The sequence below is a fragment of the Anser cygnoides genome, chromosome 2 (genome assembly GCF_040182565.1).
Source record: "Anser cygnoides isolate HZ-2024a breed goose chromosome 2, Taihu_goose_T2T_genome, whole genome shotgun sequence".
Lineage (NCBI taxonomy): Eukaryota > Metazoa > Chordata > Aves > Anseriformes > Anatidae > Anser > Anser cygnoides.
This window is the reverse complement of record NC_089874.1, coordinates 118,732,393-118,753,294: the sequence shown is the minus strand read 5'-3', so window position 1 is coordinate 118,753,294 and position 20,902 is coordinate 118,732,393. Positions and strand designations below refer to the sequence as shown.

At 44.8% G+C, this 20,902-nt stretch overlaps 1 protein-coding gene across 5 annotated transcripts in view; it reads right to left on the bottom strand.

Moving 5' to 3' along the window:
- DTNA (dystrobrevin alpha) overlaps nucleotides 1–20,902 on the bottom strand; it is a 227,652-nt gene that overhangs the window by 162,014 nt on the left and 44,736 nt on the right. Inside the window, exons 1-2 of one of the 5 annotated variants that reach the window (XM_066992929.1) lie at nucleotides 17,265–17,489; nucleotides 8,498–8,571 (exon numbers count right to left, since the gene is read on the bottom strand). The exons of 2 other annotated variants lie outside the window; for them this stretch is intronic. Coding sequence is in view for 1 of the 3 variants with exons in the window: in XM_066992926.1 (XP_066849027.1) it covers nucleotides 17,265–17,281 (17 nt within the window). In the remaining 2 variants the exon portion in view is untranslated. Of the gene's footprint in view, nucleotides 1–8,497; nucleotides 8,572–17,174; nucleotides 17,194–17,264; nucleotides 17,490–20,902 lie in introns of those variants that run through there. 2 more of the 5 variants (XM_066992926.1, XM_066992931.1) reach the window with 2 other exon arrangements.

The window sequence follows — 20,902 nt, the reverse complement described above, 5'->3', positions numbered from 1 at the left end:
AACTGGAGCAGTAGCAATGAGTCTGGAGGCAAGAAAGGACTATATAAATAAGATCTTTTCAGTGGAAAATGATCTCACAGTGTTATAAACTGCAAAGTTATTTTCCACAATAAAGAATTTATTTAGGCAGACATAAGAGGATTGGGGGATCAATAGAGGAACGTATCCCAAAGTATTACGTAGGCCAGAAAAAAAAAAACAACAACTCTTTGCTCCTCCCATCATGCAACTTTCACATTGTTCTCAAGCAAACCTATTCACGTGGATAAAATAGAGTAAGCACGGAGCATTTAATAAACTGGAAATAACATTCATCTGACCACAGTGAACAAAAAAGAAATTCAATCAAAGGCTTTTCCCGAACACAGATTGCTAAAAGAGTACAAAAAATAAATACAGAGCAGATATGTACTCCTAGCATCACACACAATGATGACAGGAGGATTATTTTCTACTCAATACTGGCCAATATTCCGTAACCAAGGTTTCAAATTGCTCATGTATTTATTTTCATTGTGTTTTGCCTTTTTCCCCTTTGAGATCTATTTAACTAGTGCTTGGCGGTATGGTAGAAACCCAGAAGTTTGAAAAGCACTTCTTTATAAAGCAACACTGAAATGAGCTTTGAACATCAGCCACTTTCTCTCTCTGAGACCGTGCTGGCAGAGAACAGGAACGACCCCTCGCCCCGCTCTGCCTGCCGTGCCCTATCCTGCCCGACAGCTGCTCCCTGCCAGGTTTTGCGGTCCTTGTGCGTGTGACACCTGCCTCACGGGGTAACATGCGAAGCCGGAAAGCACTTTGAGATCCCGGATTAAAATTTGTTTTGAATGCAGAGCAGTGTAACTTCAACAAAGTTCCTTTCTGCCACCTTCATTCAACTAAATGAGGAGTAATGCCACACTATATACAGAACTAGCCCAGAGGAATCAGGTAACAAGAACATTACACGTTTGGTTCAGCAGTCTCGGCATTTAAGAAATGGGAGATGCCAAAAGTCAGGTTGTCTGTTGCGCTGCAGCATCACCCTCCATGTGTAAGATGTACAGGTGCAGTCTTCAGCTCCTCAGTACATGCCTGTTTTCACAACCACCTCCTCATTCAGCGCGCCGCGCTGCTGTCAACCAGATAACACAGGTTGAGATATCTTCAACCAGACAGCTTCTGGTTGAGAAGCTCCGTGTCTGCCTAAGCTGTGTGAAGACAAATGCAGCACAAAGCCTGTCAGGTGCTCAAGGACTCACAAATGACTCGGGTGCCAGGAGCAGACATGGAGGCTCTCCAGCACATGCAGAGGGGAAGGATCCATCAAAGTTCTTCACCTGGAGCCAATTCTTGGCACGCGTGACCTGCTCTGGAAATTTTCCCCCTTGAGGGCTAATAGTAAAGGCCAAACACAGGCAAATTTGCACAGGGACAAACAACAGAAATGCTCCTCACGCAAAGGTCATGGGGTCTACTGAAGTTTATATCCATGCTCCAAAGTACAAGAATACTAAGGCACACCAACAGCACTATCTGAAGTTTTCTTTTAACGTGAAAAAAAACAACTTATTTTTATGCTAGCCTTGTTCTCAATCTTACTGAATCACTTGAGCTGAAATATTCCAAAAATACTCAGGCTGAGGAAAACAGCTGCCCTGAAAATTTTCATCTCAAATGTTAAAAGTTTCAAAAATACCCTGAAAAACAGGGTACTATAATGGGAGCTGCTGGGCAACCTTCCTAATTGGCAGTGCTACCAACCTATTAAATCGTTAGGACTTTATGTGTTTTGCTTATCACAGGCTATATTATCAACTACTCTCCAGTGAGCTGATAAGGAGCAGAAAAATAAAGAGAGAAGGAGAGAATCTAAAAGGCAACAGAGCTGCCAGATGAACTCGAATGAGTCCAGAAAAATTGTTTTGTGGCCAGTCTGGGCAGTGACAGACAGGGAAGGAGAGTTTCTCTATCTGCCATGTCCTTTCAAAGTTATATGAAACACATGCACACGCACATCATCATACTGGTACAGAGGGTTTTTGCAACATGAATAGTCTTTACCTCTCCCAAGGTCATGTGCCTGAAGCCCACAGCTAGCCAGACTGCCGCCTAGACGCGAGTGGAGCCATACAGGCTGTTGAGATAAAATTATCACAGTCATATTTCTGCAGATGAAAAAGAAATCTGAGATGTGGGCTCTTATTAGATGCGAGAAAGAGGATACCCAGACAAGTAGCACACAATTCTATTTGTGTGCCAAACGGAAATCTGGAGCAGGTTTTAAACAAAATGACCTTCAGAGAAAGAAGAGCAAAACAAAACCCTCTTCCAAGGCAGCAAATGAGCATTTCCAGAGCCACACAACGACTTCATGGTCAGTACCGTGCCTCAAGTCTATCTGTGGGACCACCAGGAATGAGCAGCACCGAAGTCTCCTCTTCTAATTCACCAGGTGAATTTTAATTGTTTCTGCAGTGACAGCCATAGGGCACAAAGATCACATCTAGAAGTCAAATTCTGAGCCTATCGTTTACAGTTCTCGTAACGACACTAAGTGAAAACTGGCAGAGGTTTAACAGCCTGACCTTTAAAATTGCCGCTAACTCTAAAATTAAAAATGACAAATAGCTTGAAATGTGTTATAAACCAGATCAATGTGGTTGTGTGTGTATGTGAACTATATAAAAAAAAAAGTTTTAGAATTTTTAAGTGTCTGTTGCATAATAAATAGTGGGTATTACAGAAGTTTTTGTATCTGCAGTCCAGGCATGGAAAGACTAGATTTAGAAGTGCAGTAATGTATTTAACTTCATGGGGTCATAAAGTTAGGCCATAAAGTTTTCCTGTCAGGTCAAGAGAACTCCTGGAACACCACAAATTCTTTACTTCATGATGAATTACAGACAGATAGAGCTGTCATTTGGAAGATGATAATGTGAATGTCTTACTCAATAATCATTCTCATATAGGATGTTGCTTTTAAACCTGTAAGTGGGACTTTACGCCTCTTACCTTTAATAATGTGCGATCCCGTCTTCGGACTGCCTGTCACACTAATGTGAAGTGACACTTCTTTACCAAGGGTTCAAAGTTTAGTTGACCTTCCACTCTGCTCTGGACAGGTGAATGAATAGGACTGTCAATTTTGTAATAACTAGTTGAATTTTCCTTGTAATAAGATTTCCAGTGGAGATTACTTTCCAAGCAATTCTACTTGTCAATTTTCTACAGGGCCAGGAGAACCACTGCAGTTCTGGATCATGAATTGTGTACGACAGCATAAAACAAGGATAAATTACAAGTACAATATTTGATAAATAAAAGACAAAAGATAAGGATTCTACTTATATAGTACTCAAACAACCAGGTGAGTTGCTAGTACCAGAGTCTGGCACTGAAAGCAAACCAGTACCGACTTGGTACAGAGAGCTACACTGTTAACAGTGTGATTTCCATGTAGGCTTCCCATGGACTTCATTCAGAGTTACAGCTGCTCAGCGACACAAATGGTAATACTGGATTCACAGCTCTGAAACGTGTATGTGTGCAATGCACCCTCCACCACTGCTATATTTCTAGAGCATGAAATGGGGTTACTTAATGAGTGAAAAACGAATGAATTTATGAATGAATGGGCAACATCCTTTTCCAAAAGCCATCAGGACAGAGGGCAGCTGGGTGTCAGAAAGGTGGGGGTTTCTCTCCCCAACCCCTCAGACAGTCTGATCTCTTCTGGGGCTTGACCCATGAGGCAGACTAAAGCACAAAGCGGTCCTGGGGTACCTTCATTTTGCTCTCTGCCAAAGACCACCTCCTCTCCCTGACCCACCAACACACACTGGCAGTTTATTCAGGAGTGCTGCTGGCCCAGTGAAAAGAGGGAATGCAATTCCTCTCCTGTCACTCCTTGATCAGAGAAGCTTTGAAGGGCATGTATGTGCAGCGCCTTGCTCTCTGGAGGGGTGAGAGAAAAGGGAGAAACTGAGGAGGCACTCCCAATATATCTGGAAGCACAGAGCACAGACCATCTGGGTTTCTCGCCACAGAATGAGGCCCAGGACGACTATGAGAGCCAAAGAAAACTTGGCTTAAACTGTAAAGCTCTCATAGTATCGTATTTGCTAGTGGTAGGATGGTTTTAGCTAAGTTTCGCTAGACAAATCCCAGTAGTAAAACTCAGATTTAAACATGCCTGTCATTCTAAATCCTGCTACAGGAATCACAACTGCTGTGTTTTCCAGTAGGAAGAGAGGAAGGGATTTAGGTTAGAACCAACTATTCATTACACACACTTTTCTTCCAAAGAGAACTGCAATGTCTTTTGCCCAAACTTTAGCGCCTTAAATAAAAGATAATTTACAAGTGTTAAATCTGTTCTCTCCTGCTGCTTTTGCCACTTACTGAAGCATTTTGAAAATCCCATTCTTTATTTAAAAGCCAAGTTATCAGGAGTGGCTATTAATTCCCCAAACCACCTCTCTTTGCCGATTTTTTGCCTAAACCAATAAAAGAATTTAAAGGGACCCAGGCTGTAACCTCCATTCTACTAATGCAGAGCTAAGTTGCTCCAGCATAACCGCAGCCCTGCAGCAGGTCCTTGCCCTTGCCCTGTCACCACCCCAAGCCCATGGAGCTGAGGGTGACAAGCCCAGGGAAGCAGAGCGGTGCCCTGCACCACTGCCCAGTGGTAAGAGGTTTCTCAGTAATAAAAATAAACCCCAATTTCTCCGCTCACTCCCTGAGCTGCTCAGGTACCAGGCAGCTCTAACTTGCTTTCAGCTCCACCAGCTGCCCAGATGCTGTGCATCGTCCCGGGGCACCGTGTGGGGCTGACTGAGCTCTGCAGCTCGTGACCAGCGGTGGCACGGGGAAGGGGCAGAGGAAGGAACTGAAGAACAATTCAAAACAAGGTTGCTTGAAGCTTTCGACATTCCTTCCTTTTTCTTTTATCAGTGACATTTAGAAATACGTAAGCCTGAAGCCAACCCAAGGGGTAACGCCTTGTTAAGGAATGACAGCTCACTTGGTTTATCAGAGTTGCGTTCATTTGAGAAATCTCCTTCCAGTGACCACAGATCCTGCACTGTCAATGTGTCTAAGGCAAGCAAGCCCCTTGCCCACGATTAAAAATGCTTCCTGTTGCAACAAAGCAGCACCAGATGCGCTGTGGGGTTCCCTTAAAGAGAAAAGCTGGTACCAAAATACATGGGACCAAAATACACTATCCATATGCGTACAGATACTTAAACATATATTTATACACACACACACATCAACACTCACACTCCCGGTAGCTTAACCTGGAGTCACCCGAACTTGTGTATTTCCTTTTCAAACCTGTGACAAGAGTGTGATGATGGAAAGTTATAAAAGTTAAAGAAAAAAGAGAGTTTCAAAAGCCCACAAGCATCTTCACTGAAAAGGCTTTTCACGTCTTCGTACTCAATGTACTGTATTAAAAAAAATCAGTTTAATAGCTGACTCCTTATACATGATTAATGTATTGTATGGCATGTAAGTGCTCTCCTGTTTCTAGGAACATCCAGTTGGGTAATACTCTCATTTGTGATTCATATGCATGTTCTCTTATAATTACAGTGAAATAACAGTTTGTGGGGAAGTGGTTTTTAAAGGTATGTCGGGCGCTACAGGAGAAGATCAAAGTAAAATAAAACTTACATGGAAGCAAAAATCATGCATGAGTAACAACGGCATGAACGTTAACAATGGCCTGAATAAACACGTGTAATTCTAAACAGGGTGGACTGAATTTTTCACAATAGCAATTAATCGTGGAAGTCTACATTCAAATGAAAAGGCTGCGAAGATAATCTTGCACGTACCACCATAATCATTGCTTCAAAAATATATACATATACGTGCCTGGGTTCCCATAGGCAGGGAGATACTCATGACAAGAAGTCAGCATGGATCTTTACCCGTAGTGTTTGGGATCCCACGAATACAGTAGACACACAAGCGAAAACGACCTCAGCGAGCAGAGGAGTGACCGGAGCAGCTGGAATGACCTCAAGCCCGTATCCCTGCATCATCAAGAAGCAGAAAACAACTGCAAAACGGGCCGGATACGGCGCATCAGGATCTAGCCACCTGTTGCTTAGCTCGAGTGAGGGAGGACATTGAGGCAGCGGTTGGGAATGACATTTTGCCTGGCCGTCTGAAATAAACAGAAATACTCCGTAGGCGTGCGGTAAGCAGAGCTCGGACCAGCCTTGCAGCAGGCCACCCGCAGCGTCCCTGCTCCTGCTGCCCCTGCAGCCTGCTGGGGACTCCGGGTCGCACCCGACAGCGCTGCAAACCACAAAACAAATGGGTTTCCAGCTTGGCCATCTGCATTTTGCACCTCTATGCTCACCGGCAGGGCTTTGGCATTTATCTTGGTAAAAGCAAATCGCAAGTGCAGCGATCGACCAGTGAGCAGCAGTCTTTGTGGAATTACTCAGTCACCCGGAGTCCTCACACATCTCACAGGTTAGCTCACTGCTTCTCAAATATCAGACAAAAATAAAAACTGAAGAGGACAGCCCAAGTCTGACTTAAACAATTGAGGCAATGAGCACAGAACAAAGTATGCCAGAAGAAAGTTATTTTTCAGAATGCTATATGACTAGAATAAAAACTATAGAGATGTTTGGAACAAAGGAGAAGCACCAAATAACATATTGTACCTGTGCAAAATTTATTTTTCAGTAACTGTATTGACATGCAATGCTTTGAAGGCGATATCCAAATATCACAATGCTCCTTTAATGTACATCTACAAGGATCTTGTTTTGCTGATACAAACTACAGGAGACAGACATTCTTGTGGTTCAAATTGCTCTGAGAATTCCATATATCCTTTTTTTCAGGAATACTAACATGCAATGCAATGTGAGAAAAGAAACAAAAATAGCAAACAAAGGAGAATGACTTTCTTCATTCCCAGGTGAACGGATGACTCCATGACTTGTCTTCAAATATCTTAAAAGTGTCACTGCAAGAGAGTGACAGGTGTTAAAGACACTTCCTACCTTCCCCAATAACATCAACCATCAGCCTGAAGAAAGAAAACCTTCATTTTTTTTTCCCTGGTATTTATTTTCCTACCCCTTAACAGAAATCTAGTCTTCTGTGGGATGTAGTGACACTTTAAAACTTTAAGTGTGAAGGTTGTATAAACTGAATTAACTCAAAGGCTAAAATAAAAATAATATAAAAAATCTACTACCAATCTTAATAGGGCAGTTTAAAAGGACATAATCACTGTGAAGCCTGTGCAGCTGTTTGTGTAGATGAAGGGCTTCAGGGAGGTGAAAGATTTTCTCTGACGCTGACTGTAGTAATATTTGCAATGCCTTGCAGGGCCCGAATGTCCTGTAAGATGCTGCCTGCGGGACCAGCTCCCGCAGCAGGACACACCACCCTGTCAATGGCAGGAACATGCAGGTGATGCTCTCTGTGAACGCCGGGAGGCCTACCAGGTCCCTGCATGTGTGCCGAGCTGCAACCTGCCTGCTTGCCGGGGCAGAACCAGGTGGGGACCATCCCCATGCCCTGCCCTTGGGCTGCAGTGGAAGGAAATCCAGAAACAGCAGCAAAAAGGGAAACATTCAACAGGCTGCAAGCTCTGGACAGCTGAGGGAGCAGGACTGCTGGCAGCACTTGCAAGAAGTGCCTGCTGTGGTGGTCACAGGCAGGCTGTGGGACACCTGCACTGCTGTCGAGGGCAGGTAAGGCACGGCATGACACGGTGTCTCTGCCTGCACCCCCATATGTCCGGTCTCACCCATCCCCAGCACGGTCAGCAGGATCTCTCTCTCACCATGTCTGCATGCTGTGTGACTCCAGGGCCGCCAGGGCTTTCATGCTTTACTGTTACACAGTAAAAACAGTGAAACTTTACTGCCAAGACAACAGCCAGTGCAAAGCACTACCAGAAAAACCCCGAGGAACAGCCACCCCTGACAACAACAGAGAATTCAGGGTGCACAAAACACGTCTGCACTGTTAACAACCTTGTGTGAATGACTTTAGAGCTCTTATCTGCCTCTACCCTCCGTGTAGTACTAGCAAAAGGCTTGAGAAGCACTCCAAACATCCGAGTCTGACCTTAAGAAGCTAAAAACCTTAACAGAAATTGCACAAAGAATTTTGTTTCTTTCATAAGCTTCAGAAACACATTCTTTGAAATCCCCAGTGCTCTTCTGTCAAACAATGTAAAGGTGAATAAATGAAGCAAAGAGCAAAAGTATTATGGGGGCAGATCCTTCTCGGCCTTTCCTTGCATTGTACAGCCCTTCACATCTGTAGCACAAGTTCAAAGCTTGAATAAAAACTCTGTCACTGTCTGACAAAGGCTTTGCACTCACACTGTATCAAAAAGCACTCATTCACATTTTCAACAGGTTTTTTTTCCTCTGCAAGAAAGTTTTCAAATGTAAATCATACGTCTCAAAGCCACTGCCACTACCCAACAGCTTCCCGCAGAAGACAGTTAGCTGCGCCCTACCCGTGGAAATGATGCTCCTCCGATTGCTTGCTCTGTTCCCTGCTTCCTCCGCCTCAGAGCGCTCAGATCAGATCCTGCCCCAGAGAAAAAGCAGAGTCAAAGGCTTGGGATACTCGGAGCCTAGTCCTGGAGCCCGGCTGCAGGAGGATCAAGGAGTACTGGGCTGAAGCAGCATGGAAGGGAGACGTATCAAAGCGCACTATCACTCAACCATCACGCACAGGTAACTGAGAGCACCTTAATTTGAGACCGCTGGTCACCATCTGGCGATGAAACTAGGAAACACCAAGTGAGTTAAAGCAAGCTTGTGCGTTCCAGAGTATTTTGCTTGTGAAACCCAACATCATCTGACTTCATGCTGTGGTGTCGTGCCCAGTTTAGTTGTTTAATACAATTTATATTAGCTTTGTTTCTCCTCCTTTTCAATTGCAAGCTGATTTTGTCTTTCCAAGAGACAATCACAGGTGAGTGCACACATAATCCTCTAATTCAGGACGTTTCTAACCTGAAAGGAAGCTACGTGCAGAAGAGAACAGCTGAGACCTACAAAGTTGTGCCACTCCTAAAAACAGATGCAGAAGACAGACATTGTGATGAATGTTAAACACGACTAATAAAGAGTTAAAAAACACAACAAAACACAACAGGATCTGCTCCCTGCCTACTTCACAGCTCTTGTGTGTGTATTTATGAATCCTGGGACAGCAGCAAAATTAGGCCTCACTGGCCATTACAAAAGAATAATTTCCTAACACGGCAAGATGTTTTTCATATACGTAACAGCTTTAAACAGCTGAAGAGCTCTGCTTCTAATTATTTTTGCTACAAATGAAATATTTGAGGAAAATGTCTAAGATATCCTTAATTTGTTAATTACCAGCTGGCTCCTGCTGCGACTTATTAAGCCACTACTGCAGTGACTAATGCTTCTGACAATACCAAATTAGCAAAAGCACCTTGTGGAGGAATGTGACCTGAGCGGCCTGAAAAGCGCTAGCTGCAGGTGTTTATTTTCAAATAAAGATGGTTTATGAAGACAACAAACACTAGACACCGTGCGCTGGAAGCTGTGGGGTAAGAGCGAAGCTGACGGACGCAGCCATCACAGAGCCCTGTGCCCGGCCCGGCCTGGGGCTGTGTCCCCACTGCTCCCTGTGACATCCGTCCCCAGCTCTGCAGGCCGCCCAGGCGCCCATCTGGAGAAACAGGAGTGTTTGGGATCTCCCTCAGGCATCACTTGGTGCCCCACGGGTGCTCCAGGGCCTACGTCTGGCCTGCAGGCAGAAGGGAAGCCTCTCGCTGCAGGCCAACGGCAGGGCTGCGCAGCAGGGACAGAGCGGGTCGGGGATGGCAGGGGCTTGGGGACGGCAGGGCCTTTGCATCTGGGAAACAGGAAAAGGAAGGTGAAAAAGGCTTCTCTGCACTGTTTCAGGCACAACACTTTTCCTCTCACCTCTGAATACAGGCCCTTTTTTTTCCCCCAAGTCCAAGCACTTCCTGCTGAATTGATTGGGTTAATAATATAGCTCGGACAGGAACTTACACTTAGCACTAAGTGTGTGAAATAACGTTACTTGCCCTGCCAAATCCTCCTGGAGTGGTTAGAAAAGACAGTCTTCTCCTGTGCTATAAAATTGCTGAGCAAACCTATTCTCCTGTAATGGGAAGGGACACGTTTTCTTCCCTGATGTAAGTAGGTCAATGAAAACATGACGTTGTGAGGGTGAAACTGTTTCCCTCTCTCCTTTTTCCCCTAATGATAGTTTCAAATCATTCTGATTTAATTACGTTTCCAGTGTTAGCTGCAATAACACCGTAAGGTTATAAACGACTGATATATTGGTGGTCCTAAGGTCTGGGTTTTGTGCTTCCTTGCAGGCTGATTCTAGCCTCGGGTATATGCATGCAATTCACACGCAGGGTGCAACATTGCACAGCTGAGAAAAACGTGCAAAGAAATGTGGATGTGGAAGTGCAACAATACATTACCATACGGGAAATTTTAACTCCCAGCCCTGAGATTAGCACCGAGCTTTTACATCAGTCTGATCTCTTATTTGAGGATGAACTTCTCACTATCCACTCTAAATCTAAAGTACCCACGCTGTGAACAATGAACTTGCTCTGAATTAGTACTGGCATAAACAAAGCCAGAGTATTTTCAGTGGAACTATTCCAGTTCACAACAACTGGAGATTTCTCTGCACATAACAGAAGGGATTAACCAGTAGCTAGCAAAACATTTAACTTGCAGTGATACCTATCTGAATATTAAATGCAAATTAAAGGGCACTGGAAATAAAAAATATATGTTGGGTGAGAACCCCTCAAAACAGAAAAAAAAAATGTTACACTGAAGAGAATACAGAATGCCTGCAGTCTCAGCAAATGAAATTTTAGAAACCAAAACGGGTGCTGCCTTTTTACTGAGTGCCTCTCTCTCTTTTAGGCCAGATGGTGTAAATTAGTTTTGTTGACATTAACTGAAAAAAAAGAAAGAGTAATTAATTCCCCTGACGTAATGCCTTTTGTAAACCCTCCCTCACCCACACAGGCACTCCAAAGGCCCCCTTCTGCAAGCAAATGTTTGCCACAGCAGAGTTTACACGCTCTTACACCCCGCTCCAAGCAGCCCTGTCTCGCACGCAGCTAGCCTGCCGAGGACAGCAAAGCTCAGCGCATGCAAGTGGACGCCACTCGGGCCTCAGCGTGAAATTTGTACCCTGTAAAAACCCATGACTTCAAAGGGGACTCGCATTTCATCCTACGAATCCAATTACGTGTTTCAAATTTAGGAAGGCTTGTCAAGTGCCAGCTGACAGAGTGATGTCCCCAAGTATTTCAGGACGATGATATTTGAGCTGAAATGCAAAGCCAGCTGTTCATGCCTTAACTACTTACCTAAGGAACATTTCAAAATGCGGAAACTATACAATGATTAATGCCTTTGCACCTCAGCAAAAGCCATCCGGCTCTGCACAGAGACCTTTCCAACCAGGATTTAGAAAGCACATATTGCAGTAAGAAAATAATTCTGGGTGTAGGATTATCACCAGTATCAGCAAATCACAAAACTGGTAGAAAAGATATGTAATCCACCGCCCGTAGTGAGACAAAGCCAGCTACACTTTGCTCATGTTTATTAAAGCTATTGCTAACACCACCAGTGATGGAGACTCCACAGCCTCCACCAACTGCATTTCAGGGGTAGCATTTTCCTAGGGCTTACCTCATCTTCTTCGCTTCACTTTAGAGCAATTTCTCTTTGTCTGTGGGCATGGAAAAGAGACAAGTGGTCTCCTTTTTGAAACTGCCTGTTCTGTGTTTGAACTGTCTGCTTCCTACCTGCTCCTGCTCTACCTGTCAGGGGCAGGGTGGAAAAAAAAGTGAAGACTTCTTCCAAGGATGAGATACCCATTTGTATTTCTTTGCTCCATAGAGTCTGTCTGTATAGGTAGCCTTGCCGAACACAAGCCCAGGCACTCCTCTATGACAGCATACAGCGGAAAAGGGATGGCCCCAGTGACCTGTGACACAGGTACAGCCAGAGCTGGAGAGGCCAAGGTTGGCCTCTGCCGAAGGCTGGCATCTCCTGGGCAGAGCACAGTGCGTGACTTCTCTAGTGTTACACAGGAACAGCTGCAAAAGCCAATGCTTCGTACACAGGGAATTTATTTCCACTTTCCGGAAAGGTGAATGGCCTGAAAAATTAGCAGCCTATCTACTTTATGCCTTTTTCAGAGAGAATACACCGCTTCAATGTGGACACGCATTAAATAACTCAAGGCTTAGGTCCATTCACTCCAAGTTACCACCGAGTTCTTGTAGGTGACTGCGACTCTCAGCAGACACGTATCTGCCTTACAATGTAAATGCACCGGCTTGCCAGGAGTTCACCTAAGCCTGAAAACTATTAAAAAATTCCCTGGTTTAGACTAGTTAGAGCTAGTTTAAACTCTAGCTCTTTAGATCCTGTTTGGGAATACATCACCGGATTTGATGTGGATGGAAAAGTCGTATTTGCGTGGACACTTTTTAATCATCAGCTACCTAATTATTCATTGAGCTGTATGATTACTGAAATTGCATTTACTATCTCCTAGACTCCCATAACAGCTTCTTGCCATCATTATTTTAGCAAGTTTCCTCTGCTTACACCCACTTTCTACTACAAAACTTTTTTCTTTTTTTTTTCCAGTTGCTCTGCTAAACTCTAAGCTTGACCTGAAATTCCGCACACTAGATATTGCAGTCAAGCAGAATATATTACATATATGCATTCAGCAATTTTCAAAGCCAAAGTTCAGGAAAAGATAGTTCCACCTGTGCTGAAAAAAATCCTTTATAATTCTTTTGCTGAGAAGCATTTGCTCCTCCATGCTTTCAAATAAAAACTACACCCTTGTTAAATGGTGTATTTAAAAAATGTGTTGGGGAAGGGTAAGATTAATTCTATCTGCAGCTGTTGTTTGGTAATGAGTACTCAAGGACAATGTTGCTCTGAGCACACTTTTCTGTGCTTTAGCTGTGCTTACTTTAATTGTGCTTGAAAGAACTAGTCACTAGTTGTCAATAAATTGTTTTTAATGCCTCCTTGCTCACAGACTTCTCTGTGTCTGATTCATCTTTGTCTCTCTCTCTCTCTCTTTTTTTTTTTTTTTGGCTTCGCTGAGTGCAAATGTTCTTAGAAATTTACAGGGAGGTATGTTACAGGATAGCCTTATCCTTACAACAGATACAAAAGAAGGTAGGAGCGTAGCACTTAGGTACTACTCTCCATCCCTTCATCTCAGAGCACTTCACAAAACCGGGCAAGTGTTTCTGTCCCCACCCTTAGATGAGATGATGCCAAGCCCCTGGCGTGACTTCTCAGAGATGACTGGCACAGAAGCTGACACACTGTCTTCTGTTCCCTCCCTTGCCCCAGGGAAGGTTAAGTTCAGCTGATCATGTCACGCCAACAACAAAAATTCATAAGCAGGGATTCACTGTCTCCAGCACTTTCCCATCTCCTATTACTCAACGTACACTTCCCCGGTTCTGGTTTTATAGCCAAACGTAGCAAGAGGCCACGCAATTGGTTCAGACCCAGGAAAGACACCCCAAAACCTGGCTTCACGCAATGTCCCTCTGGAAGGGAGGGCAGTTTTCTCCAGGCTATTAGGTATTAGGCATGCTCTCAACTACCACAGCTGCAATTAGATGCATTTTTAAGCACCCTATTAGTGGGAAGTCTCGCTGTATTTCCAGGTAGAGTCTCTTCATACAGTAATAATTAGCTCAGGAAGCGCTTTGTTGCTTGGTACACAGGGAGCCAGGATCAATAGCGAGTGCAGGACTTGCACAGGTTCCCATCTGTGAGGGCTCCTGGGCCCCGAGGTTACACGTGGCTACAGAGGGCACTGTGATTTCATTACGTGTGGTTGGTTTTGTGTGTTTTCTTCCTTTATACCAGAGTTACAAAATTACAGAATCGAGGCTTTCTGTAGCGTGGTGCTTTGTATTAGGCATTGCCTGTCATATTCTGCCAAAACAAATTAGCCGCTGGCGCTGGGAGTAGATTCATTAGGACCCAAAGGAAATTATTTCACTGAGAGCTGCTCCTAGGTACTTGTGAGCTCAGAAACGTGCCAGCATCTTCTCAGGGACCCTTGGGGAACCAGCCCTTACGCTCTTAACCAAGCAGTTCCTGACAACACTCCTCTTTTCCAATTTTTGGCAGACTGATCACTGAGAAAAGCTTGAAGATGAGGCTAGAAATAAAGATTTACAAAGGAAAAAATGGTCACGACAGAAAGGAAATGGGAACCATATATAATAACTGTAGAGTCTGGCAAGGAAGGATTTTAACACCCATATGTGTATCCCTGCCACGGGTTTTACCAGGGTTTGCAATGAAAGGATCGTAGGACGTATTAAATGAAAGAATGCTGCAAACCCGTTCGCACCTTGGAAAGCAAGTTTTTTTCCGAATTCTGTGACAAAGTCACTTGCAACTTAATGGTAACGGAGGAGGGGGGCCTGCGATCTGCCTGCTCTGAGAGCAGACCTGTTACCAGCTGTGATAAGGCACGGCTCGTCCCCAGGCGACACCGGACAGGTGCCGGGAGCAGGAACGCGTGGCACGTGGCAGCGATGGCCAACGCACTGGCATCAGGGGAGCACCCCAACCGCAAAGGCGACTCCCCAAATCTGGAGGCACCCCTGCTGCAGCTGTCGGCTCACCTCATCGGCGCTGTCCCTGCCTGCTGCGGGGTGCCACCGCGACACGCCGCCCCACACACACGGCACCACGGCACCCTAACAGCGCACCGGGGCTGGCCAGGCATCCTCCATTTCGTAAAAAAACAAAAATAAATACCAACACTATAATAGTATATAAGCTGTATCAAATATACCGACATTTTCTGCAGGAAAATACCAGTTTATTGAAGATTTTCCATTTTACCGCTAAATCAGATTGAAAGATGCTATTTCAGGTGGGTTTGATACACCAGAACATATTTTTTAAAATCAACCCAACATCGCAATGCAGCTCCTTATTCTGGGAATGCCTGCTCCTGGGTGAGATGCCCACTCCTTTCCAGGAACTGTTTTGTTTTTTTTTTCTGGTGGCTTCGCTTCCCACAATACAAAGCAGGTTTCCCTCTGACAAAGCTCTCTGGTGCCTCCTGGACATTTAATTATGGGAGAAGGGTCTCAGATAATGAAATGGGAACATCATGCTCCTGAACCAACGCTTCTAAAAAGCAATAAACTGTGGTAGGGAAATGCAATTTAATTTTGAACTGACTCAGGAATTTCCCATGGAACATTAATTCTATTTTCTGCTCACCTCTGAATGTCAGCCTATTTTTCTTTTTCAGTTTAGGAAGCTTATAAAAGGTGTTGTGAAACTGTTTCCAAATCTGTGAATTCCTCCTCCCCCCCCTCCCTCCTCTTGCTGTAGCCCTGGGGAGGGGGATGCCAACTGAAAACAGACGCCTATTGTACCAAGCCTGAGCAGAGGCGATGCCTGTCCCGAGGACCTGCTATCCACATCCGTAACACAGAAAAGTAAGAAAGGTATCCCCACCCCCTTCCGTTTTGCAGGGGCTCAGAAAGCTCAACTTGCCCGAAGCTGCACAGGAATCCAGTGCAAGAGCCAGAAACAACCACAGCTCTGCTAAGCCCCGCTGTAATTTTTTACTCATCCTAACATATTTTGCCTCAAACTACTTCCACTTCAATACCAAAACAAATAATTACAGTGATACCTTAATTTAAGAACCAGTTGCCCCGGAAATTTAGCATGAGACTGAAGTGTTTAGCTAGTCTGAACTAGTTAAGAGAATACCCAACTGTTATCAGCTATCCGAGAACTGGCTTAAATGGCTTAAATGCTCCTGCAATTTCTCTTTTCTCCATTATTTATATTAAAAGTTCTGCATTTGCCTCTCCTTCATCCCCTAGACTTAACCACCCAGAAAACATTTCACGGCAGATCTGCTCACCCACATGCACCCAATGTTTCACAAAACTCCGGAAAGCTGATCAACAAGCGTGGACTCGATCAAATGGAATAAAGACAACAAAACATATCAGATCCATCATCTTTCCTTCAAACTGAGGAAACATTTCTATTTCAGTTCATTCCGTTGCACCTATTTTTGCAAGGCATGGACTGGCATTGGATAAGTCTCTTTGCCACTCGTATCCATAGCCAAAAACGTTCGGTGTTCCAGTAACCCGCGGGCAGCGCCCGCTTCCCCCGGCTATCATGGGCAGCACTAACACGTTAGGAATTTGGAGCATGTTTGGGCGAACGGCCACCGACACCAGGGCTCGGAGCTCCTCTGCTACAAGTGTGCAACACGTGTGCCCAAAATGTGCGATAAAAATGATGCTGCCATTTAGGCACTTCTCACACCACGGGGTCAGAGGAAACTCTCACAATATCAGTTCCTGCTATGCCACAAATTTTACATCTAACTTCCCACTGAGTTGCTGATATTTAATAAATCCTTTCGGTCAAAGGAACACCACAACTTCACCAGAAATGTTCGGGAAATACCCTGAAAATACCACTGAATCTGCTAGATAATGAAATTACTTTTGCTAAGTTGTAGAAAGAATACGATAGCTTGAATCTCCTTCTTACTCACAAACTCACATCTCCAGTAATTACTAGCAGGGGAATGCATCCATTTTTTAATTACTAGAATGACTTTGTTGAGAGAAAACATAAAGGCCAAAATGTAAAAAACATATAAAGTTCAAAAGCCAAGTAAAAGCACTATTTGGGAACAAACCAACAGAAAAGTTAAATCTAATTAACCCTGTGTTGTGATCAAACTCACACATAAGGAAATAGCAAATAAGTGAAACCAGGGCGAAAAAAGCAAACAAATACTGATTATATTCTCTGTAATGCCAAAAACAACCTGCTTTTCTACTTTGTGATAGTAAGCAGCATTTCAAGCATATCTCACTCATGAAGAGCAAAGGTTTGTGATAAAATTCAGCTGACAGGAAAAGAGCACTCAGAACTGTAATGGTAAGATTATTAAAGCCCAAGACTCCCTCGGCACGCCAAGACTTGCGAGTTAACACTTCATTGAAGAATAAAGTTCAAATAACCCACAATGGGAAAACGGGGAAAATAAATCACAGGGGAAAGCATTACTTAAAAACCTACCTTAAAGGACCTGCTGAGAGCTCTGAAAACACGAGCGAAGCACAGAGACCCCGCAGCAGCAAATGGCAAAAAGGCAAGCTTCCTACTTACCCTATGGTATGCACCATGATCTCTTTGGCCACCTCGGTAATTCCAAGGAATCCAGAATTATGTTATCTTTACGGGAACATTTAAGTCTCGAGAGGAGACAGAGGAAAGCCGACAACCAGAGCTCTGCGAGGAGCCAGGCGGAGAGGGATGAATTTAAACCCTGGCTCAAGATGCCGTGTTTTCTGCGTCTATCTTTAACTTGTAAATGATTTGGTTTCACATTCCTCTGAAGTCCTGCTGGCAGATGCCTTTGCGGAGCTTTTACCAATCACAGGCACCCAGACCCCCTCCCTCCCTCTGCCTCCCTCCTTGCTCCCTCCCTTCCCCTCCCTCCCTCCCTCCCTTCCTCCCTCCCTCTCCCCCAAGCCTGACACTCCATCCCCACCTCGCCCCCCAAACACAGCACATACCCCCCAAACACAACACATACCCCCCAAACACAGCACATACCCCCCCAAACACAGCACATACCCCCCCAAACACAGCACATACCCCCCCAAACACAGCACATACCCCCCCAAACACGGCACATACCCCCCCAAACACAGCACATACCCCCCAAACACAGCACATACCCCCCCAAACACAGCACATACCCCCCAAACACAACACATACCCCCCAAACACAGCACATACCCCCCCAAACACAGCACAGCGCAGCGCAGCACACACGCTTCACTCCAATAAAAATACTCCCTCCTCCCGCTCCGCAAGCAGCTCACACGCGCTGCCACCGAACTGGTGCTTTCACCACGTTCTCCGCTCCATTTCGGAGGCTCACGCAGCCTGTACGAAGACGCTGAAATAATCCAGTCCTTCCTTCGAAGCTGTTTCAAAACATGGTATCGCATGGCGTTGGAATAAAAATGGTAAGTGGCACTGTCTGCTTACGGTCTGAACAGAGGGACCTGAAATTATTGTTTGTGCCCAATCTAGTATTAGCCAAAGTCTCTGGGTCTGAAACCTGCAGTCACTGATTAAATCACAGTAAGAAACAGGATCACAACAAGGCATTTTCCAGAGATGACTACAAATGCCACCAGCTTGAGGGGCGCGAGGGCTGGGGAGAGGAAGGCACAGAGCAGCATTTTGCCCTCTGCCATAGCAAGCTTCTGCAGAGATTCATCTTGGGATGCTTACAGCACCTCTCCCCGTACAGAGATCTCTATTGAGGAACTGAGTACAAAAATAAGAAAGATTGTACCTAATCTCTAACATACAGCCTCCAAACTTTCACTCTTGGTAAATTTGTGACTTAACAATAACAATGCATTGCGATTTTGTTCGGAAGTCAGACTCTGAGATAAATAGACTAACTATTGGCAGCACTCGAGGAGACTGAAGTGAACAAGAAAGTCCTTCCACATAACCCCGTATTACTACCAGTGACTTTAGGAGTCATTAGGGTTGACACTAACCCTTGGCTCTTAATATCAGCCTTTTGAAGCTGCTAGTTCTTAATCTGTAAATGTGCGTTCAGTCAAATACTGCTTGCCATCAGGATGTTCTTATCTCAAAGACTGGTGTGAACGGAACGAGCCACAAGACTGCATGTAAAACATATGAATTATTGAACACTTCTGGTTGAAACTGGAAAATATCAATTTACAGTCACACCAGTTCAAACAGAAAACATGGTAAGAGTCTTTGTCTTACAGTATTTGGCCTTGTCCTGCTGCAAGCATGGTCGGGGCAGGGGGGCTGAGGCCAAGCTGTGTCCAGAATCACTTAGCTAAAAGCACAGTTCATAAAAGCTCTGCCAATGGCCTGTTTGAAGAAGTTTTACACTATTCAGAGCACCTGTGTTGCGAAGCCAGGCTGACTTAGTAATAAAAGTCATCATACATTTAATCCAGGCTAACAAAAAAAAATAAAACAACAAAAAACCTCAAACTTGGAAAGGCTGAAAGAGCAGTAAAAGAGTAATCCTGAGGGCTGTACATTAGTGCAAAAGAAGTAAGCCTGCACTTCATCTCTGGCAAGCTACTGTTCACGCTGCTGCTGTAGGAGACGATGTTGGATAAAAACACTAACTCCACAGCCACCGTCGTGGTCAGTCCCACGGGCCCAAAGGCAAACTCCTCTCTACTTGGAGTCAGCTAAAGTTCACACACCTGGAAAAGTTGCCAGAAACATATAAATATTAAAGAATAAACTAGCTGACAAGATGACTCCTGCAAAGCTGAAAGATTTATTTTGAGTCACTAACCTTTGTTACTATTAGCAAATACAGACCTCAGTATGTTTAATGCCTGCCTCACAGAGAGCTTTATAAACTCCAGCAAGTGAAAAACATGCCAGGGCCATCCTGCCAGACACTAAGGCAGTCGCTCAACTTCTCCTCCGCCTCAGGTCCTGAAACCATGGGTTGCTGATACGACGATTCAGGGAATGTGTCCATTATTCAGTTTTAGGAGTTGCAGTGAATTGCAGGAAGGCTGCCTAGCACTGCTTCCTGATAGAGCCACATCTACCACTGCGGCTTACAAATCTCTCACACCAGAGAAAGTCCCCAGGCCACAGCATCTCCCATTCAAAAGGAGCAACTCCACGCAGCGTAAAGGCATCACACCTCACAGCGGCGTTTTGCTATTGTTTTGTAAGGGTGTCAGACTTGAAGGGCAGATAACCATCAGAAGCAGAGTTAACGTTAGGTCTTAAGGAGCACAGGGCTTTAGATGCTCAGAGAGACAAAAGAGAAGGAACAAAGAGAAGCCGTGCTTTTGAGGCTGAGCGGCTTTTCATTACCCAGATGAGCGAAGAGAAAAGCAGCTCCCCACGGAAGAAAGTGTGATGGACCAATGTGATGGATCAGAAGTGAGGTGAAGGATTAACACTGAACTGTTTTCAGACTCTAACCTACCCCTAGAGAGTATGGGGAAGAACAATGGCAAGGAAATCCTCAAAAGCATGCCCACGGTTTTATCTGAACTTTTGTATTTCCTTTACTATGTAAAAATTTCCTTTACTAGGGTAAAAAGAGATTGGGTTTTGGATCCTCTGAAAGAACACTAAGCGTTTCTTTCCCATGTCCCTTAGGAGGTTAATTATAAACCTAAGAGTATGTGGGGTGAAGCTTTGAAAATGGGATGCTTGAAATTACTGGGAAGACTTGGATGTCAACATGGACACCAAGATCCCATTTCCATGAACGGGACAGAGAGGTCGTATGTCCCAAAACTGTGTCACGTAAGCCAGAGCAGAAGATGGGTGTCCAGCTTCCTCAGACGAAGAGGCGTGCAGCAACACCAGTGCCTAACGCAGCCAGAGCTGAACACAGAGACCGGCGGAGCGTACAGCTGGGAGAGATGTACCAAGGCTGGGGGAGGGACTGCTGCTCCTTCTCTTTCAGCAGGGCACGTTGCTTAAAAACATCGCCAAATGCAACGGGGCATTGGATTTGAGATGTACAGCAAGCTCCTGCGGAGGTGCAGGAGCTGCGTGTAGAGCAGGGCGCGGAGGGGGGAGCGATTTGGTGCCAGCGACAAGTGTAAATAGGTGGCATGTCTCAGCCGTGTGACTTCCTGCCACCCCCAATTTAGCCCCGTGCCTGAGAGACATGTTCTGTCCCTTCATATTCAGCTATTTTTAATGTGCACAGAATTTGCTCTCGGTCTTCTCTTGCCTGTCAGCATCTT